General features: G+C 42.5%; 3 protein-coding genes across 4 annotated transcripts; 2 read left to right on the forward strand and 1 right to left on the reverse strand.

The window, feature by feature from the left end:
- LOC5503215 (presenilins-associated rhomboid-like protein, mitochondrial) lies at positions 1–7,517 on the forward strand. Its single transcript, XM_001624265.3, has 10 exons — positions 1–110; positions 573–714; positions 1,539–1,664; positions 2,405–2,453; positions 3,402–3,503; positions 3,997–4,143; positions 4,561–4,634; positions 5,040–5,141; positions 6,083–6,180; positions 7,036–7,517. Exons 1-10 carry the CDS (start codon positions 31–33, stop codon positions 7,136–7,138), a joined length of 1,023 nt encoding a protein of 340 aa, XP_001624315.3. The 5' UTR covers positions 1–30; the 3' UTR covers positions 7,139–7,517.
- Positions 7,518–11,722: 4,205 nt separating this feature from the next.
- LOC5503216 lies at positions 11,723–15,980 on the reverse strand. The gene is made up of 6 exons (XM_001624274.3): positions 15,823–15,980; positions 15,100–15,360; positions 14,433–14,997; positions 13,761–13,933; positions 13,256–13,403; positions 11,723–12,287 (listed from the first exon to the last, which is right to left on the reverse strand). The coding sequence occupies exons 1-6, from the start codon at positions 15,826–15,828 to the stop codon at positions 12,082–12,084; spliced, it is 1,359 nt and encodes a 452-aa protein (XP_001624324.2). The 5' UTR covers positions 15,829–15,980; the 3' UTR covers positions 11,723–12,081.
- Positions 15,981–16,358: 378 nt separating this feature from the next.
- LOC5503224 lies at positions 16,359–21,864 on the forward strand. Of its 2 annotated transcripts, XM_048733148.1 has the most exons (7): positions 16,359–16,855; positions 18,202–18,873; positions 19,851–20,132; positions 20,267–20,487; positions 20,587–20,712; positions 20,843–21,189; positions 21,285–21,864. In XM_048733148.1, the coding sequence occupies exons 1-7, from the start codon at positions 16,567–16,569 to the stop codon at positions 21,517–21,519; spliced, it is 2,172 nt and encodes a 723-aa protein (XP_048589105.1). In that variant the 5' UTR covers positions 16,359–16,566; the 3' UTR covers positions 21,520–21,864. The 2 variants fall into 2 exon arrangements, with proteins under 2 accessions (XP_048589105.1, XP_048589106.1); XM_048733149.1 differs by having other exon boundaries at positions 16,379–16,855; positions 20,843–21,864.
- The last annotated feature ends 234 nt before the right edge of the window (positions 21,865–22,098 follow it).

Genomic DNA, 22,098 nt, shown 5'->3' on the forward strand with positions numbered 1-22,098 from the left:
CGATAGACTGGCACTAGTTAGGTATCCAATATGGCGGCAGTGACTTCCATTTTACGAGCTGGCCGGCAAGTTTGTAAAAACCCGTCTTTTGGAAGACCATTTACTTTCGGGTAAGAACACTAGCCAAGCTGGTATTGTTTCGTTTCTAGATATGTGATATTTTACAGGCTTTTTTGTTGCCTTGTAGTGGCTGATGAAATTCTTATAAACCCTTGCAAAAACAAGTCCCAATGATATTGGATACTATATGTAGCATTTACTTTCGAGACCCATAGCCGGGGGGGGGGGGGGGGGGGGGGGGTTAAAAACCAAATATAGAAAATAGACAAGGGGAGACCCAGAAGGGACCTTCTTCCATGCCCCCCCCCCCCCCCCCCCCCCCCCGTCCCCTTTATACAGCATGTTGGCTAGAAGTGAGGTCCATATAGGACAGATTAAAGGTTGCTTGCTGTAAAATCAAACCTTATTTGTATGCTTTTCTATATTCATCCAAAAATAGTAATAATACTGGTCAATAAGTGTGAACATTATAACAATACATTTAGCTCTTTTTCACTTAACTTGTTTCTTAGAGTTAAACCATCACCCTGCCAAAGATGCACCTTAGTGCGACAACAGTTCCGCTTCAGATCAAACAAAACAGATGCTGAGGAACTTATCATTACAGAGGGCAGATCACGGTTCATTATGCGGCCACTGGTCTTTACTGCTGGGGTACAATTATACTTGATAATAAAGTAATGAATATAAACTCTGCGTGACATAGTCATGTCTGCACTTTGAGGGGTGGGCACTAGTACAGACTTGAATGGTCCTCTAATATTTTGATGCGATTGCCTTCATAGCTTTTGCTTAGTTCCTGCACAAAGCTTTTGGATGCTCAAACATTTTTAAAAAATACTCACATGCTTACCATTGTTATTGAATGTTAAAATACCAGCATACAAAATTGTAAACCTTTCATGCTTCTCAGCAATTCAGTGAGTAGGGGGCTATTTTAAAAAAAAGTAAATGATTATTAGTAAGTTCTTTTATATCTTTTCTTTTTACCTGTGAAAGGCTTCTGACTAACAGGAGCAAAAAGATGGAAAAATTAAAAATTGTAAGGTTGTGTTAGCTTACATTTTGTTTATATTTTGCCTAGAGGTTCCTTGCATAATGTAAAACAAAATAAGCTTAAGTATTTTTTGGTAGATGATCTGTTCTTGAGTAAGATTGAGCAAAGTTGCCATAGATCATGAAAAAGTAGCAATTTTGCCCAAACTGGGCAATGTCAGACAAATCAAGTATCTTACAATTTGCAATATCTCAAGAACGGATTATCTACAAAAATACTGAAGCTTATTTTGTTTTATAATACACAAGGAACATCTATGCAAAAAATCAAGTGAATATAATCTAACACGGCCTTACAATTTGAACTTTGTCATTTTTTGCTCCCGTCCCTCTGACTGCATGTTTAAATCTAGTTCTTTATGCATCACTAACTTGTATAACTGCCTGAATGTCTGCTCTGATTCATGTCTATTCATCCCCAGGCAACCGCAGGCTCTTTTGCAGGGTGTGCCATATGGCAATATGAGAGGGTACGAGCAAGTTATGCAAAGTGGAAACCACGCTGGAGCTCATTTCAATTCCCTAGAGCTTTTGGTTTCAGGGATAAGGTAGGCTTTAGCAGTAACCCCTCTTTGCTGCTCCCTCACCATGTTATGATGATGACACCTCCAGTTTTATGGCGAGAAAAAAATACTTGTCGATTTTGACACTTATATAGAACTGGGAAGTATTTTTATGGGAATTAATCATCAATTGTGTGCATGTGATTTTAAGCAACATTGGTCTGTGATAGTTTGGATAGTATTAGGATACATCAGACACTACGAAATGGTTTGTTGTGTAGGAAGGATTTTTCAGGGTACAGCTTCTCTGGAATAATTTTTACATTTGATATTGATCATTCTTAAATTACAAGAAAAACATTGAAATTATAAATACTCTGTCCTAAATCAGAGTCAACACAAAATGTCTATGTTTTGTTAGATGCTTGAAATGTCCTTTTACAGAAGATCAAATAAATGTTTATCTTTTCACTCTACAAAGGGTACTTTGATCAAAAAACAGGATTTTGTAGATGTCTAATACAGGTGATTAGAACAGTAATACCAAAGTAATTATTACAGTATACACTCAATATAGGTAACAGCATTAAAGTTCACCATTGAGAATGGGACATTGTGCCATGTGGTATAATCGGTTCTTGAGTGAAAAAATATATCAGTACTTGGGATGAAGGCTGCTTTTGCTTTACCAAGGGTGACCAGATTATAGCTAGGGTGTTCTTTTGTACAAGAAACTTCTGTTTAGTTCTTACTAATTACTAAAGGTAGAGTATATTTTTTTTTAGTTAAACAGATGGTGGATGACTCTCCCAGATGGCCATAAAACTGCAGCAGGTAAGGAACATGATACCTTACAGAAAGCGGGCCATGTTGAGCAATTTTGACCAATCTGATTCGACTTGAACACTGTAAACATTTAAAAAAAAACGGCATCTGTTTTTTGTACATGTTGTTGACCATGGAAAAGCTGCTCAATCACTCGTAAAATACGAGTGTTTGGATTTTTAAAGGGGGGGGGGGGGGCACTGATTCCTTTGGGAGTTGACAAAGTGTCAAATCAGACTTCTTGGTTTAACTTGTCTCTGCTTGGGGGCAGTTATTTGGCATGCACAATCCAGGAGTCCAGGATACATATTAAGCCACGTTTTATCTATGCAGTGCAAACCTGTATAGTGTATACACTCAAAAACATATTTTAATGGTTTCTGTTATATAATATTATAAAGTGCATATCTAAAATATAAACAAAACGTTTTATAAGCGCTCATTCTCCATCATCAAAATCCTCGTTCATATCTGATTCACTTTTTTCCTCACTTTCTTTCTTTTCTCTTTTATCATGCTGCGCTTTTCTTGCGAAGAGAAGATTGAAAAGCCTTTTTGCTTCTTTAATGTTATCTATAGCATCAACCATTGTCAGGTTTCAGCCTGGAGTTAGTTGCATCTTTGAGAAATTGAGAGCCTTCACTTTTTCTTAATTGATGTTTTAGTCAATTTCTCCCCTCCACTTTCTGTCCAGCTTGCAGCTAATCTATTGATCGCATTTCTTGGACATTGTCATTGCCGTTCATTCACTTCCCCTCCTTCTTTCTTCGGTTTTCGGGAGGGGGGGGCACCGAAAATATGGGGAAAGCGTAAGGGGGGGGCATGGAGGAGTTTGTTCCTCCTGAAGGGGGGGTCAACTAATTTTATCCCTTACTTTTATCAATAGCCTCACGTCCACCCACCCTCGGGATAATAAATTATCTTTTCCCTTTAATTTATGGTTTCGTTGTTCTCCAGGAATTATTTTTGTGAATACTGTAGTATTCTTACTGTGGAAGATTCCTGCACCAAGAATGCAAGCCTCAATGTGGAGGTGGTTTATTTCTCACCCAATCATTGGTAAGAAATATAAATTGGGGCTAGACAAGGGATTTGAACCTTGTGATTTCTGCCTAGCCATTTATTACGTATCTTACAATTTATTATTTTTTTATTCTAGATTTCTCTTACTTTGCAATTCATACCAACAGAAATAAAAACAAGGGAAAGTTTCTGGGGTGTAAATAGAGGGCATTAAATGTTTATGAATTTATAAGGTGAACCAGAAGATTTGAGGGGAATGTAATGGAGAAGGCGTCAGTTATTCACTACATTCTGGTGTGGGGCACTCAGATATGATTGCACTTAATTGCAGCTAATTTGATTGTACGATCACAACCAGTCACATTTTGATTGCAAAGTATTTATCTTTTGATTCCACTCGATCCACAAGATCACAAAGTGGTTTACCATGTAATCAATCATACACAATTGTCTGCTATGTTATAGAAACCAGCCTTTAGGCTCCAAGTCCTCATCCTCGCCCCACCCCTGATGAAATTTCTTTTTTCAGCTTCTCCTGTCACTATCCTTACAAGCTGTTTTAGTCACATGGATTTCTGGCACCTAGCAATTAACATGTATGTCCTCTGGAGCTTCGCACCCACCATACAGGCTCTTCTTGGACGAGAACAGTTTATTGCATTTTATCTGAGTGGAGGTGGGTGCTAGTTATAGTGTGACCTATCTACTGTGGCCACCAGGGAAAGCCAGCGAAACAAGATGCAAAAAATTCAAAATTTACAGAAATCTGGGGGTCTCACTTTATGGCTTGTGGTTTTTGACACTTTTTTCAGGTGTGTCATTTTCTGGCATTATTATGATGTACACTAACATTTCCTTTGCACCTTGATTGGCTAAACAGCTCACGGCAGCCTATTACTAGGCATTGATTAATAATTAATAATATGATAAACAAGGCTAGAGTAACCTGTACTCAATTATCATATATATAAATTGTTTAGCAGAATATTATATAATATTTGATGTGATATAGATGATTGAAATTACAATAATAAACTAGTAAACATATTTATATGTCCTCCAACCATTTATTTGCATTTATTGGTACTTGCAGGCATGTTTGCGTCACTTGCCAGTCAAGTCTTCAGGGTTCTAGCCAAGCAGCCAATCAGACCCTCTCTTGGAGCAGTGAGTATTGTGTTCTCTGTAGTCCAACAATGCTAGATATCCATGAATGATGTGAAATATATACATTTTGAAATGTGCTCAATAGACCATTACTAGAAAAGATATAATTAATGAATCCAGAAGCATCCCATTCTTGGGTACTTGGGGGAACGTGGAGGCCTGAAGCAGAAGTTTGCCTCTTCGCGTGCACTCCTACTTCGTGTCTCATTGTTGCCCTGGGTCTCCAGGGATGATCCACAAGGGGGATGGATAAGATAGGTTGGACATGACTTTGAGAGAGAATTTAAGACATTTTATTTAAAACAAAGAAACTATCTTTCTTTTACTTTGCCCCTGTATCTGATAATTGAATATAGATTATTATGTTGCCAAGCTGGTGCCTGATTATTCATTTTTCTTTCCTAGTCAGGGGCTCTGTTTGCTGTACTGTCACTCATCTGTATTCATCTGCCAGAGACCGAGCTTTCTCTTATATTCCTACCTTGGTTTTCGTTCTCAGCAGGAAAGGTACGTCCTAGTAACATAACAATATTCTAACAAGTATTACTGGCAAAGCCTCACTTGGTTGACTTCAAAATAAAGGAAATGTTAACAAGCTACCTCTTAGCTCCTCAACATGGTGTACAAGACATGACGGAAAACATGACGTGATGCTTCAAATAAGTCCATTTCACATCTAATAAGGCAGAAGATTTCTCTAAGTACTTAGTGAGTAATAGCAAACAAAAGATCAAATGCGACTTTTTATAGATTGATGCGACCTTTTGTATATTGAAATTTTGAGTTTATCGTTCCTGAGCTCATACATAGAGCAACGATGGTCAAGGGAAAATATCTTAAAAAGCCAAAATCTGGGTATGTGCATTTCGGCCTCACATTATTTTAGTTTTGAAAATCAGTCCGGAATACAAGGAGCCGATGACCATTGTAAGAAATCGTGACTTCTTTGTCTCGAATCTCGAATGGCGAATTTCCAGGTTTTTCCGTCCTGTCGGTGTACAAACGTCACCAGTACTTCTGGACCCATATTTGTTTGGAGATAACTGGATGGGGCATCAATTTATTGACAATAAACAATAAACAAAACAAAAGGTCAATGCATAGGTGCTTGTGTAGAGCTGGACAGAAAGGGTCACTAAGACCCCTCGAATGCCCAACATGATTTCTTATTAAACATTAAAAATTAATGGACAAATCCTAGATTTCCTGCATATGGTCTGTCCCTGTAGACCCCCTTCTAAGCAAATTTTGGCTTTGTACCTGAATGCCTATTTCATTGCTTTTTCATTTCTATTTACCAATTACTAGAAATGCATTAATTGACTATGTGCCAATGCACTCATAGTTTTTTTAAACCATGTCTTTCTTATTTTGTGCGCAGAGGCACAAATGTGTTTGATGGGGCTAGTTTAAGTATTGTCAAAGAGGACCCTTTTTTCTGTGTTTAGGCGCTGATGGGCGTGGTGGCGCTAGATGTCGCAGGCCTCGTCTTCAGGTGGTCCTTGTTTGATCATGCCGCTCATCTCGGTGGGGTCATCTTTGGAGCGTAAGTAGCAGATATTTAGACTTGAGATATACCCTATGGACGACTATCTTATCAATTCTTCCCTAAAGTTTGGTTCATACTGGTGACATGGTACCCTGCTAGCAGCGCCACGAAGGCATCACGAATGCACTACGACATCGCTACGAACGCACTTCAACAGTGCCACTCATAAATGCAGTACGACAGCGCCACGGGCGAACCACGACAGCACCACAAACGCACTACAAAAGTGACACACAAGGCACAACGACAGTGACACGAGCGCACCATGAGAGTGTCACGAACTCACAACGACAGTGTCAATTTCACCACGAGCACACTACAATAGCGCCATAAACGCACCACGAGCGCGCAACGACAGTGTCACGAACTCACCACCACAGCGCAACGAACGCACCACGACAGCGCCACGAACGCATTACGAGTGCACCACAACAGTGCCACCCACGAAGGCATAACGACAGCGCCACGAACGCACCACGACGGTGCAACACTCAAAGGCATAACGACAGCGCCACGAACGCACCACGACAGCGCCACAATAGTGCCACGCTCAAAGGCATAACGACAGCGTCACGATTGCACCACGACAGCGTCACGATTGCACCACGTATGTACTACAACAGTGCCACCCACGAAGGCATAACGACTGCACCACGAAAGTAATACGAATGATCTACACTCGACCGCACAACGACAGTGCAACGAACTTACCACGACAACGCCACGAAAGCGCCACGAACGCACCACTAACACACCAAGTAACAAAACAGTTTCCTAACGACAGAACCACGAGCGCAGCGACAGCGCTATAACCGCCCCACTTTGACGCACCGTTTGTCGGTTTCTCTCCAGGTGGTACCTTAAGTACGGTCACTATTACTTGTGGGATCACCGCGGATGGCTCGTCAAGAAATGGCACCAGCTGCGAGGAAGCAAGCAAAAACCTCCTCCTTGATGATACATGTCAATCACAGCTGTCAAACCTGCCAATCACATGCGGTGATTGGCCACGTGCCATCGGTCAAGCGCGTCAACCAAGGAGGCTTGGTTACCCAGGCGCAAGGCGTATTGCACGGACGGTAAAATAAGGGGTTTACAGTTAAGAAATTTGAAAGAAATGACAGGTCGGAGGAGATTTATGATAGGAAGATGATAATGTGACCGGGGTACCAGGTCACGTGTGCTGATACATCATGGGAAATGCATCACATGATTCTAGGACCAATCACGGGAGAGACACGTGATTAGTGAGGAAGTCACAAAGATCCCAAAAAGGTGCGAAAACTAAATCCAAATAAGAAGCGAGAAATTGCAAGACTAAAGAAACAAATGTAGATTTTTGTTGTTGTTTTCTTTTCGAGATCGAGGAATTCAAGGGAAGTAATCGTTGATGAAAAAATTGGTACAGTAGAACCTCGATATAACGATACATATGTCCGGTCCCGGCAAAATAACAGTAAAACACTGTAACCCACACGGCACCGCGCGCCTAGTTAATCACCACAGGCAACCCGCGCATAAATTATGTTTAACTTATTTTCTTCTTATTTTCTTTTCATTTTGGCGACTGGGTCTGAGGGCGGTCATATTGGGCGGGCCACAGCTGATCCAAAATGCTGACGAAAGGGAGTTTGACTCCGAAATTCCTCGAAAAAGGCACTCTGACAGCATTTTCTATTGCTTTATGTTCAAACCTCACTCCATAAAAATATAGTACTGTAATTGTTTTATTGTTAACGGAGTTGAATATAAATGTTTCTCAATTAAACGGGTTTTTTTTCGTCAGCTTCCCAAAATATCATTACATCGAGCGTTTCGGATATAGCTTCGCTTCTCGGTCAACTGTTTATTTTTCCTACCATTCCTCATCCTTGGACATTATCCGCTGATATCCCAGCCCCCAGAGAGGGGTTTATTTACTAACTGTCACGCGCTTTGAACCTATTGCCATGGTAATCGGTCTGAGCTGGGGAAATTTCCACCACTAAAACAGCAAGTAATTCTTCTGCCCGCCATATCGTTATATCGAGGTTCGGATGTTCGGGTTTGGCACCAAGCAGGACAAGGGTGGGTGGGTGGGGGAGGGGGGAGTCTTTCAACTTGAACAACATACCGGTTTTCAAACAGTTGTCAAAAAAGGCTAACAGAACATTTCCCCTGTTGTCGTCGCCATAAGATGGCGTCATGTTGCGCTTTGCTACTCAAACACTTTCAGTTTCTAAAGGATAAAGAAAACGAAAGTAAATCCTGACCCGTGATCGACTCTATAAACAAACACGCGCGCAAAGGCTGTATTTTCTTTAATAATTACTCGTCACCATGTTTTATTATATTATAGCTATCTAACCATCCATCACTTAACAAATACAGATCGTCTGTCCGTCCGTAAGGGACAGCTTACCGTGGAGTCCTCGCACTGTTTATGCTTTAGATCTCGTAGATCCGAGAGCTTTTTATTGTTGGTGTTTGGGGATAGCTCTGTTCAGGCATGATTCTTCTATGCAAACTTTCGTAAGGCTGTGTATTAGTCACTTGTGGTAACCTTGTCGCTTAGAGTGGCAAGTTCGTGAACTAAATGTCAGATCAAATCTTTTTAAGGAGACTTGAGTTGTGTTTCCCTCTTGACCAAGTAATAAATATTTCCTTTGTATTTTGGTATATTCCAAGGCTGTAACTGCTTCGCACCACTGTATTTCTTGTGGAATTTGTAGACAGATTTTATTTCAAGTCTGATTTCGTTACCCAGAAATTTCTTTTTGACAGGCTTCGGGTTTGAAAATTATCCTATCTCAAGTTAATAGTAAGACCTCAAGTTTGATGCTTTTTAAGCAATAAGATATGTTTATATGCGTCTCTGTGTTTGTATATAAGCTACATTAGTTGTTCAGTTATTTCGCGAACAGCTGATACTTTCGCGGCAAATTTCACGTGTTTATATACTGCCAAAATGCTAAAACCGGTCTGAGTCTATCCCTTGCCGATATAATCACAGTAAAAGTCGACATTTTAAATAAATAAGTCATAAAGATTCCTCTACTAAATTTTCTTGGATAATTTGATTATAGCAAATACGCCAGTATTTTGACTAGCACTCGAATGGCTTGTGGCACTCAAATGGCTTTTCACACTTTAACCACCTAAATAGGTTTTAGCAACCGTAGATTTGTATGTTGTAAAGTATATTTTAGTTCTTGTTTAGAAGTATCTTACAAAAGTACAAATCTTATTATAATTTCTGCTTGTGGTTTTACGTCGTAGCGGTTGGCGGATTATCCGAACTGTCATTTCTTTTGCTTGAATCGGTACGTTCGCCTGACGAATTTTTCTTCAGTTTTGCACTCTCCTTTTCGATTTGTTGTTCAGACTTCCACTCGTAATTACCTTTCAATGGCTTCCCCGTCTCCGAATCAAAATTATACTCTTTTTCTAGTTTTCTCTTGCCTTCTTCCGCTTGGTTCTTTAGTTCGCGTTCCAGATCTTTTTTATTCTGCTCGTGATCCACATCCCACAGACATCGTCTCGCTCTCTTGCTATTTCCCTCCATCTTTGACTATCTTTATGTGACACTTGATGTGAAAATATTTAACTTGTCCAAGCGCCGCTAGCTTCCCTGTAGAAATGACCACATCGCTTAGTGCCTTTTATAACCTTCCGTATGCCTTTTCTATTTTGTTTTGATCATGAGCCGGGTTTGATCCTTAGGGCAAGTTTGAACATGCAAATCACGAATTCACTGGGTCGTACCATCTCCATAGCAACGCTTAGAAATTACCACAAAAAGTCGATTACAAAACGCGTAAATTCGTCTTTTCCAACTGCGTTCTTGTTCACTTCCCTTTTATTTACACTTTTTTATATAAATTGTGTTTTACTGTCGATTGAAACACACACAGTTGCAGCGAAGGTCAAATGTACAAGTTGCGTGACAAGATTTTAAGAGAAGTTTTATGTACTGCTGGGTACGCTTTTGTTGAGTCAGAAATTTGTACTCCCACTCAGCCCGAGCATGTTAGCATGATATTCATAACTCCTGCCCTCCTGGATCTGTGCCGTTAGCCTTTATTTTCTACAATTTTTCATCCGTAGCAGTGTTTTAAGCTTTATTATTGCTAGTGTAAATATACAACATAAACAAACGATATAAATGTAATTTGCCAGCGATAGTATTTCATAACTATGGACAACAGGACGAGGCTCCTCACTACAAATAAAATCTTCATATTTGAAAATAAAAAAAAAATTAGTTTCGTCTGTCGTGGTGCTAAAGGTATGAAATTTTATTGCTCAATGTCGACAAACCGGTAATTAATCTATGCAGTGTTTTGTAGTTGCCCAAATACACATTAGGTGGATATCACTCCATATTAGGTGGATATCACTCTATAGCTATTAATCCCTGCACGCTCCCCTCGCAACCTGGGCCCTCTTGCTCAAGATGTTCTACCCGCCGGCCTTTCTCTACTTGCCTTCTGAAGGACTCGCTCTTTTGTGACGCGTGCTCAGCTCCGGGAGGTCACGGGTTATTACCCGCGCTTGTCTGAGCGTGTTCGGGAATAACGGCGGAAAAGCTATCCCGCGGGGCGAGCGTTTTTATTTCTTCGGAAATCCCTCAGAAACACGCTGATACGCTGGCTATTAAAAAAGCTTACTCTCAGTATACGTCTCATAAACATTTGCTACGACTATATATCACAGAACATGTTTGCTACGTAGGTTATACCACGGAACATGTTTTCTACGTAGGCTTCATCTTAGAACATGCTTTCTACGTAAGCTATATCTCAGAACACTTGATGTTTGCTACGCAGGCTACAGTCCATAAAACGCCTGCTACTTAGGCTACACCTCAGAACACTTGCTCGCAGGCTTTATTATACTCGCTGTGTTTCTCATAAGCGTTTGCTACTTAGGCCACACCTTCGAATACTTGCTCGCAGGCTTTATTATACTCGATGTGTTTCTTATAAGCGTTTGCTACTTAGGCCACACCTCAGAACACTTGCTTGCAGGCTTCATCTTACTACGCTGTCTTCCTTATAAGCGTTCGCCCTTAGTCTGATTAACAGTTGCTATGTAAGGCTATACATTATCTGAGAATAGTTTTCTACGTAAGCTACACCCACATTGTCCAGCCATCCCGATGTTGCTTGAATTCCCCGAATCCAGACGCAACTTCGATCAGGATAGGAAAATCCTGTTACTCTCACATTCCTCACTTTTGACTGACCTTGGAGGACTTAAAATATGGTGGGGTACCCATGGTAGCACCCCCACCCCACCCCTCTCAAATTCCTTACTTGTGACTGACCTTGAAGGACTTATAATATGGCGGGGTACCCATGGTAGCACCCCCACCCCACCCCTCTCAAATTCCTTACTTGTGACTGACCTTGGATGACTTATAATATGGTGGGGTACCCATGGTAGCACCCCCACCCCTCCCCTCTCAAATTCCTCACTTGTGACTGACCTTGAAGGACTTATTGTGATGTATACATGGTATCACCTTCCCCAACCCCATAGGTTATGTCCAGGAAACTTTTGTGATAACTTCATTTTTATTGGTTTATATTTTGAATATTGAATTGACTGTAACTACATAACTAATGCCAATTCTTATTGTGAAAATCTTTTTATATTTCATTTTACTATTTTGTTATGATTCCATTTAGGTAGTAAAACAGGCCTAGACAGTGTGCTTGGGAATTGTTTTCTTCTAGTGGGGAGGATGGCTACACATTTACAGAAAGCCTTTAATTTTGCAGAGGAATAAACTGTCTTAAAGTGCACAGCATAGACCTTAGCTCTTTCTAGCTCAAATCATTATGTGATAATATACTTGTGCTTATATAAAATTTTGTATTTCATTCCAGACAGCTTTATTCTGTAGTTTTCAATCTAAATTAGCTGGAGTCTCACCAGCTCTTTCTCGATCGTTGCCCTCATTCCATGTGGGAAGAAGTGAGTGACGTCAGACCAGCACTCGGCCAAGGTCTTGAGCCTGCTGATGTCTTCCTGATGGAGCTTGCCTGTCACTGTCGTCACACTGTTCTCACTCCATTTGTACTTTTGCTGTAGAATCTCAAGGAACAGCGAGATAGGCGCTGCCAAAAACCAGAATCACGAAATATCACTTGACCAGATCATTGTAAATGAAGATGGCATACGACTAGGTTAATCTAGCCATACTCAGCATTGAATCGTCGATACCTTGAAGGACTAATATAGTGGGGGTACCGATAGTAGCACCTTCCCCACCTATCTCATTCCAAACTTTACTGACCATGGAGGTCTAATTTGGGGAAACTGATGATAGCACCCTCCCCACCCCCTCATATTCCTCACTTGTGACTGACCTTGGAGGACTAATGCCTGGTGCACACTAGTTACATAACGACATGCGCACACACACTCTTATCTTCGTATGTTCAAGAGGAAGAAAACATGTTATGTCCATGTCGTTATGTCAGGCTAAAAAGAGTGCACATGCCCATGTCGTTATGTTGTTATGTCAGGCTAAACAGAGTGCACGCACCCATGTAGTTATGTCACTAGGCATAATAAGATAGGGTACCAATGGTAGCACTCTCCCCACCCCCCTCATATTCATCACTTTACTGACCCTGGAGGACTAATATGGTGGGGTACTAATGGTAGCACTCTCCCCACCCCCCTCATATTCATCACTTTACTGACCCTGGAGGACTAATATGGTGGGGTACTAATGGTAGTACTCTCCCCACCCCCCTCATATTCATCACTTTACTGACCCTGGAGGACTAATATGGTGGGGTACTAATGGTAGTACTCTCCCCACCCCCCTCATATTCATCACTTTACTGACCCTGGAGGACTAATATGGTGGGGTACTAATGGTAGTACTCTCCCCACCCCCCTCATATTCATCACTTTACTGACCCTGGAGGACTAATATGGTGGGGCAATGATGAAAGTACCTTTCTCTCCCCACCCCCTAGTGCTCCTAACTTTTCTGACATGGAAGGACTAATTTGGTAGCACCGACTTTTTCTCCCACCACCCCCCACCCCCCAGTGTTCATCACTAAGCTGACCTTGAAGGACTGCTTTGGCTGGGGCCCCAATGGCAGCGTTCTGCATTGCGCTCATCAGGTCTTCCTCCATCTTATTTTTATTCTGTTGCTTTACGATCTTCACGTGTCGCTCAGCCATCGATAGAGCGAAGTGCAGGATGTTAAAGATCTGGTGCAAGAAAATCAAGAAAATTAGTATGTGCTCAGGAGTTATCGGCTTAAAGAACACTACTTAGGCTAGACCGTAACATCAACGACAGGTTGATTATGCATTTATCAACATTTCACCATGGTTAACGATTATCAGGAAAATTAGAAGAGGAGTTAAATCCATTATTATTTGACGAGTTCCTATAAGTCGCGTGTTCTAATTAAAGACCGTAATAGGATATAATAGGATATGACTGATAATTTAGAGCGTATGGCCTGTTTAATAGCGCGGATTCTAATAGATTCTTTTGTCTGGGTTGAGGTTTCTTTTGCCCCTTCCGGAAGTAAACTGGTGACAATGTGGCTTTAACACTACCTGCAGCTCAGTATTGACGTTCGGTCCGGGGTTGTCCGGACAGTAGTTGGCCACAAAGAAGGTGTGGCTTCGCGAGCTTCCAGTGGCAGCGGATGCGTCGTTTAGCGCTTGCTCACACTCCGCTTCTGTCTTGAGCTTGTCTCGATGAGTCACAACAGTTATCGGTGAAATACCTAAAAAGGAAAGGAATAAAAAATACCTGTAGCAGAGAAGGCTTCTGTTTCAAAGCGAAGCCCCTAGATTTGTTTGGAGCTATATTAAATTTCTAATTAACTAAGCACTAAACTAAGCGCCAGGCATATTTCTCGGTCTCTTTCCGGTCATGAGCCAACGAGGGACCGGAAACTATATGCTCTCTTTTATTATTGAATGAATGACTGAATCGTTTATTAACCCACATCGCAGGTTAGACCTGAATTACAGGGCAGTCAGCATACAGTCAAAATAGATAGATATATAAATATAGTTTACAAATGAAAATCCGTAGGTTTATTTGCAAGAAAATATCGAAGTAACAACCAACAATATTGAATTTTAATACCTTATTAACGAAGTTTTATTGCAAGCATCTGAGTCACTTGCTTGAATAAGCCGATGGAAATGGATTCTTTGCATTAGTCAGTATCGCGCGGGAGCGTACAAGAACGGCGTGGTTGGCCCTCTTTAACTCACCGATTGGTCGTAGCGTCTGTCTGACCGGCAGCAAGTATTCTTTAAGCTGCCCTTTCTTCAGACGGATATCATTCGCTTTGACGACCAAAATGATACCATGCATTCGATCGCTGAAGTGATCCACCTCCTCCAGAGTACTCCCGAGATTGTTCCCCTCGAAGCCTTCGTCTTGCTCGCGTTTAATGGTAGACCCGGGCCTGACCCTTCCAGAGAGGATATCCACGAACTCACAGCTCTCGTTCGCGTTGTAGTTAAAAAACCCTCGTGTGTCAACCAGTCTGAAGAACATCTCCTGTAGGAAGTCCTCTAGGATAATTGTCCCTTCTCGTCCGGTGGAGTTGATTGGCGCGGAACCCTTGTCCGATCTCCGGACGGTCCTTTCGCATGTGTTAACGAAGCAGCTTTTGCCGGAACCAGTCGGTCCGAAAACTCCAATGCGCAGCTTCGTCACGTCGCTAATGTCAAGATTGCGAAAGCTCGCCAGATTGATTTTGTCGCCGAATTTGTAGTCGAACAGCGCCAGGCGCTTGGTGACGGCCTCTTCCTCAAGCTTCCGCAGCTGCTCCTGGTTGAAAAAAAAAGTAGATATTACTCAGATATCAATCTCTCCCACCCCTCCATCCCCCAAATACATAAACTGACCACCCCCCCCCCAAGCATACCACACCTTTTCACGTAAAATCCGTTCTTCCTCCTCCCGTCTCCGTTCCTGTTCCTGTCGTTCTGCTTCTGCTAGTTGCTGTTGGAAGCGCTGACGCTCGAGTGCTGCGGCCTCGCGTTTTTCCCGCTCGATTCTCTCCTGCTCTTGCAGTTCCCTCTGACGGCGCTCATTCTCTAGTCGGCGTCTCTCCCTTGCCTCCTCTTCCTGTCTCACCTTTTCAGTGTTGTCGACGTAGGTATAACTCGTTTGGTTCTTGCTTCCTCCGCCCTAACAGAAGTCAAGAGGAAGGGGACAATTAACTTGAGGGATCTTGAATACCTACTACTAAACTCATCGAACGGAACTTAAATCATCTAAAATCATCGAACGGAACTTTGAGCTTTAAGTCAGATTTAATTCAAGCTTCCCATTTCTTAAACAACCATCTTCTAAATATGAACGCTCCATTAAGATCTCGATTTAACAATATCTCCTATCACTAAGTCATTTTATTTCTCAAAATGGAGTAACGAAACCTCGATTCTCTCTCGAGGGGTAAAGTAACGAAAATACCCTTGGTGATATATTGTATGTGAAATATTCTGTTTCCTAAACTCCATCAGCCTAAACTATATTGGTTGCAGCCATGAATATAATGTGCCTATTTTTATAGCAGACAAAGTCGAAAATGGCTTGTAAGAAAGGTGAAAAAATCGTAAAAGAAAGAAGAGGAAAGAGAAGAGTTCTTACCCCCATTTCGAGTCTGTATTATCGTCCTGAGAAATACTCTTGAGCAAGCTCAGACGTTTGTGTGCTATAATCGAGCCTTATCAGAGGTTTTGTTAGCACGAAGGGAAAGTCCCGTGGATTTTGCCCGCTCGTTGGTTCCGAGAAATACCGGATTTCAATAACGCTTCAATCTGTCACGCTGAAATGAGTCACATAAGAAAGCGAAAGTCTCGTGAGCATGCAAACAATCTGCTTGAGAAATATTTCTCAAACTTGATTGTAAATCACAGTCAAACATTTTGAAAATAGAGTCGAACTTATTCAGGTAAATAAAATTTGAATGGCAGGGGAAAATTCCCTCTTTATCAAAAACGCAACTCCGCAAGCTTGCATAAATACCTAGTAGGGACTTCCCGACGTCTTCAATAACACAGCGTCCCATTTTTATTTGTGGCGCATTGTTTATACTTTTACATCAATTTACATCTAGACTTTTCACAATTTAAGTCTTTTAATTCTTATGGCAACTTTCTGGAGGATTTGTTTTTAGTAACAAAGCTTTTTATGAGCTCGGGCAGCTCGCAAAATCCAAATCCATATTACGCACATGCTGTTTTCATCTGGGGCTTTCCCAATCACGTCACACAATCTCAATTTCGTAGAAACAATAGATGACTTCATATTTCTGAATTTCTTGGTAAAGCCACCCGCCTATGACGAATTCAACATAGGCTCATACTTCGCCTCTTCTCCGCTTGGTCCAAAATGTCTGAGAAAACAGGTTCACCGCTAAGTTTTCACTTGTTTAACTGCGACAACACGTACGATTTGGATAATGTCGAGAAGCTCATAAAGGCCGTCGCTGGCGAGGTACAAGTCCACCAGACCTACTTCCCTTTGCCTCGTATGACTCAGCTATCGCAGGAGCTGGAAGGGAAAACCATGGACTGTGCTGTGTTTGTTGTCCATGCTTACGAGTCAAGGCTTTCGATTAACGAGCCGAGAGCTGGTATCGGCTACGCGAAGGTCTACCGCGCTCTACTTAATGCTACAGGTTGGTTTGTGATCGTACGATTTTATGCTTCTTTTTTTTGCAAATTCGGTTATATTCTTTTTATCATCACGCTTTTACGCTCTACTGCGGCCGATATGGACACACAATCACGCAACATACTACACTTGAAGCTCTCGTAAGCGACCACCTTGGGAACTGAAAATTGCGGTCGTTAACGGAGCTGGTCTCTTACGAGAGCGGTCGCTCAGAGAGCTTCGGCTGTAATGCGAAGGGCTGGGACAGAGGGTGGCTTTTAAGGAGGGGGGGGGGGGGGGGTGAGGGGGTTTTCGGGAAATTTAGTTAATCATTATTGCAGAATAATATAAAATCAGTAGATGATCCAGGCGTTTCAAAGACGAGGGGGGGGGTACTGTATGCATATCAATCAATGGCTGTTGATGTTTTTCAATGGGCTAAAACAGTCTGAGGCGAGAGGGAAGCCTTGGGTTGTGGTTAGGATTTGTAAGAAATTCACAATAAAAACACACTAGACTCATCCACATCATTCAAACAGCCGCAGTGAAGTGTCATAAAAATCGATTAGCTCTGCCCCTTTCTACATAATAGATGAGAAGGGAGAACATTGCTTGCCATATTCGCTCAAAACCACCTTCACCCACACGACTTTTCTCACAAAAAGGCACTTGTGTTACCAAAGGACCGCCCTAGAACTGTTCCCCGAAGATGTGTCCACGCTTTAAATTTAATCAAATCCACACAAACTCGTAAATGCCGTCACCATCAGGGGCGTGGCCAGGGGGGTGGCCCAGCCCCCCCCCTTCTAGCAGCCAAAAATTCAGTATATGTATGAGACATTATCTAAAATACAGGAGAAAATGCCTTGAAAAGGCCTGTTAAAAATCCTGGCTACGCCGCTGAGCAAGCAATGTGCTCTCCCTTCTCATCTTTTATGTAGTGAGGCAGAGGTAGCTATTTTTTCGATACTTCACAAAGGTAATTAAAGTGATTACTTCTAACAGCTGGATGAGTCCACAAACTGTGAGCTTGGGCTCCTTGTGCAAAAAACGACAGACTTTGTTTGTTATGGTTAATGTGTATAAAATCCCACTTACAAATTTATTTCAAGATTGATTCCCCTTCCCCTTTTGGTGTGTTGCCCCGCCCCCTTCATTATATCCTTGATATCCACCCCTGGCTTTTGATATCCGGATATAAAAAATAATTTTGGGAAAATACTTCCAGTGTGACTAAAAAACAACCTTACAATACATGTTGCCTTTATTTTTCCTGGATTGCTAGAAGCAATCCCCCTCCCCCCCCCCCCCGCTCCCCTACTCTCCCCCCAACCCCCATCTATGGTCTCATGTATATTGTGTCCCTGTTAGAGGGCCGTGTGCTGATTGTGATTGGTGGAGACGATAACTACAAGACTCAGGAGGAGAGGGACACCTCGGTGCTGTCCCAGTGGGCTCGTGGGAAAGTCTCCTCCCAGTTCATGGAGGAGTACATGAATGGCTCCCGCAGCTTCATCTTCTCATGGGATGAACACCACCACCCCATACATGAGGACGCTTTACAACACTTCCTGGACCCCGGGAAGACCGATGAGTTTGTGCCCAAGCCACGCCCTCTGCCACCGAAACCACAGCCTGATGTGCGAGAGCAAAAAAAACCTGCATATAGTGCTCGGCCACACATGGCCTTCTCTACCCCCACCCTCCCCTACCAAGGACAGCCATGCTCAGCCCAAGCAATATCTTCTGGCTGCGGGAGCAATTTATTTGCCCCAACTCATCCATATTCAAATGACAGGTACCCCGGAGTGGCACAGAATTCCGACGGTTCTATCCAGTCACTCCCAATAAAAGAAGCTCCTTTTACCCAAAACCGATCTATCGGTTACCCAGGGCACGCAAGTCAGATCACAGGAGGAACAGGGGCGACTAGCACGTATGGTAGTGATGGTGCACGTGGCGAACCACGCCCTTTACCATACGCACCCCTTGACATCAGCCCGAAGGTGGGAGGTTTAACACAAACACAGCCCTCACAAACAGGTAAGGAAAAAAATTTATTTCGGGGGACGTTACTCCAAAGGGTGGCATGCCTACAAGTATCATGACGTTACTATCTTCAACTCTTTTTTGTCTTTTTTGATATAAAACGATTTGTGAGCGAACCCTGACAGTAGTCAACTTGACCGCTATATGTATTTGTAGTATGTTCAAGTGTCGATGGATGAAGTTCACCTTCTGGACCTTATAGAGTTTTCCTTAATAGAACTTACACCTACGGGACCTGAATAGAAATGACACCTTACCAACCTCAATAGAACGGAAACCCTAGCAACCTCAATAGAACGGGCACCTTAAAAAGAACGGACAGCTAAGGGAACTCAATTGAACGGACACTTAAGGAACCTCAGTAGAACGGACACGGCACCTGAGCAACCTCAATAGAGCGGACACCGAAGGGAACTCAATAGAACGGGTACATAAGCAACCTCAATTGAACGGACACCTTAATAGAACGGGCACCTAATCGACCTCAATAGAACGGACACTGAAGGGAACTCAATAGAACGGACACCTAAAAAACCTCAATAAAACGGACAATGAAGGGAACTCAATAGAACGGGCACCTAAGAAACCTGAATAAAACGGACACTGAAGGGAATTCAATAGAACGGGCACTCTCAAGGGACCTCAATAGAACGGACACCTAAGACATTTCAATAGAACGGTCACCTTAAAAACCTCAATAGAACGGACACCTCAAGAGAACGAACACTTCAAGAAAACGGACACCTAATGGACCTGAATTGAACGGACACCTAAAGAGAATCAATAGAACGGACACCTCGATAGAATAGACATACCTTCCCGACATTATAAAGTTTCCATTAATAGAGCATACCTGATTACCCACCACACGCCAGCGTCCCCGGTTCTTTTTAGTTTGAAAGTGTATTTTAATACACATGACTGCTTCTTATAAACTATGCTTACTTTGCTATTCATGTCATATTTTGCAGTCAACAAAGGCCCTTCATTGCAAGTGTTTACTTGGACAAGCCGAAAGGAGACATTAGACATCGTCCACAACTTTATGTCATCAGTCTACAACAACCTCTCGCTCCCAGGCCCTCCCGACGCGCCGTCTGTTTCTTTTGATGGAATTTTAAGCCATCTCATCAAGGCTAAGCTCGATTATGCTGTGGCGGCGGTGGAAAAGGCACAGATTGAACGAGTTGTGAAGGATTTTAACCTCAGGAATCTATGGCGCACACGTTTAGAGAGCTTTGCAAGGTATATAGGTACGTAAATTATTCCAAACCCCAGCCGCGCCCGCCCCAGAACTTACAACTCACTTCCGCTTGAAGCTACGCTTTTATTTGCTGCGTAACTGGAGTGAAATTGACTTTAATTCCATTTTATGTCCTGTTTGAAGGTAAAAAGGCAATAATCCTTGTTTGTGACGATGAAACGAATACCGGCCAGATGACGTCAGGGGGCGTACTTGACGTCATCCAACATATCATGAGTCCCAACGAAGCAAATGATAAACTGCTTGTCATGTCATGGTTTATGAAACCTGGGGTCATCCACATGGACGCCTTGACGGACATCTTGCGTCACCATGGTGACGTTAGATCAGAGCACATCAGACAGGTAAAGCTTAGAAACGAAATGAGAGGAGGGGGGGGGGGTTAAAGTCAACTCGTGACAATAAGTGTGACAGCACCTTCTATAACGTGTCTTCCCGTGTAGGGTGGAGGGGGGGGCCATGGCAGAGATGAACACGAGGAATACAGAAAGCAAGTTGAGATTGAGAGACAGATACAGGATGCGATAAGAGATGAGCAGAAGAAGAAATCCCGCGCTGCTCAATACCAGGTCGGTACGAATGGAAGCTTCGCAATTTGCTTACAGCTTTTTCAACATTGTTTCGTCTTTTGATTGTTAATGAAGTCTTGTTCTTTATTTGGATTTTGAAGCTTCATTCATCGCTTGTTCTTGGTTTCAGCACGAATCCCTACCTTGTACCACAGATTACCAAGATCTGCGCAAAGGGGGGCCAGGTTCCGAAAAGCTATCCAGCGCCCAGCCCAAGCTTTGTTATCAAGCTTTGCTTCAACATGGTAGAGTAGCCGGGTGTCTAGTAAGAGACCCACCGACATTCAAGGTGCCCCAGGAAATGTTACAAGACGCGCTGCGACTTAACCTGGACAAAGCGCAAACACTAGAGATCTGGGATCTCGGTGGTAAACTCATTCGAACTGAGCGCATTTTTGACGAGTTCCATCGTGTACTGCGATATCGTGCGACAATGGAATACGGCAAGCTTGCTTACCCAGATCACGTTTACCCCCCCGGATCCCAACCACCTCAGTACATACTGGACGACATGATATCTAGGAATAGCCAAGTTCCCAAGGCTGTTCTGACAATATGGGAGAACGGACAGGGGGGGTTAACCCCAGTTGTGGAGACCGAGTCCCCAAGATGGCGTCCGTCTTTACCTACATGGCGTCCATCGATCTCCTCGTTTTCGTCCAAAAAAAAGGAAAAATTTGTGTAAGGGTCAAACCATTGGATTATTTTTTTTTTGTCTGTACAAGGGAGTTGGAACAGGTTGTGTTTAAGATAAAAAATGAGTCATCAATTTTCTTGCAGGAGGAGTACTTCAAAATGAGTTATTAGGTTTGAGTGTTTCTTTTCATAAATAAATTTGTTGAATGTCGTTATGTTGTCTGGAGTCTTCGTGCGTACTAGAAGACCCAGCGTTCTTTGCGGGCACCCCCATAGGTCCTCAGGAGGAGATAATCACGTGATTATGATAGTGGCCACGACTACAGCATATGCACATGAATGAATTAATTTGAAAAGTATTTCCTGTCAAGTAAATGTTGTCTTTTTTTATAAACTTTTACATGATAATATCTGTTCAGTGGGAAGTTTACAGTCCTTTGGGGAGTTGAAAGAACAGTGTCAGTGGTTCTTTAAAGAAAAAAATGACATGATTAAAAGTACGATTTAGTGTTAAAACTGTGTGGTGTGTTTGAGTTTCTTTTGAGTAAAAATACCGGTTCGTCACAAAACTTCCTTGTACCCCCCACGCCTTCTATTCCTCCCCCCCCCCCCCCCCCCCCCCCCGCCTTCTATTCCTCCTCTCCTCTCTTTCGCTTGAATATTTAGTAGACTAATACCCCTTCCGTAGGATCTTTGTTGGGCTATACCCCATTCCCTCCCCTCTCCTCTCTTTGGGATATTTGGGAGTCT

Source organism: Nematostella vectensis, chromosome 9, assembly GCF_932526225.1.
Source record: "Nematostella vectensis chromosome 9, jaNemVect1.1, whole genome shotgun sequence".
Classification (NCBI taxonomy): domain Eukaryota; kingdom Metazoa; phylum Cnidaria; class Anthozoa; order Actiniaria; family Edwardsiidae; genus Nematostella; species Nematostella vectensis.

Bases quoted from the DNA above. Each gene is read 5' to 3' on its own strand.
- LOC5503215 (XM_001624265.3), top strand. From the start codon at position 31: ATGGCGGCAGTGACTTCCATTTTACGAGCTGGCCGGCAAGTTTGTAAA. The intron at 111-572 runs GTAAGAACACTA...CTTGTTTCTTAG, and splicing joins GGAAGACCATTTACTTTCGG to AGTTAAACCATCACCCTGCC. The intron at 6,181-7,035 runs GTAAGTAGCAGA...GTTTCTCTCCAG, and splicing joins GGTGGGGTCATCTTTGGAGC to GTGGTACCTTAAGTACGGTC.
- LOC5503216 (XM_001624274.3), bottom strand. The intron at 14,998-15,099 runs GTGTGGTATGCT...TTTTTCAACCAG, and splicing joins AACGGATTTTACGTGAAAAG to GAGCAGCTGCGGAAGCTTGA. The intron at 13,934-14,432 runs GTGAGTTAAAGA...TTTCCTTTTTAG, and splicing joins ACAGACGCTACGACCAATCG to GTATTTCACCGATAACTGTT.
- LOC5503224 (XM_048733148.1), top strand. From the start codon at position 16,567: ATGTCTGAGAAAACAGGTTCACCGCTAAGTTTTCACTTGTTTAACTGC. The intron at 20,133-20,266 runs GTACGTAAATTA...TCCTGTTTGAAG, and splicing joins GAGCTTTGCAAGGTATATAG to GTAAAAAGGCAATAATCCTT. The intron at 21,190-21,284 runs CGGATCCCAACC...AGAACGGACAGG, and splicing joins CCAGATCACGTTTACCCCCC to GGGGGTTAACCCCAGTTGTG.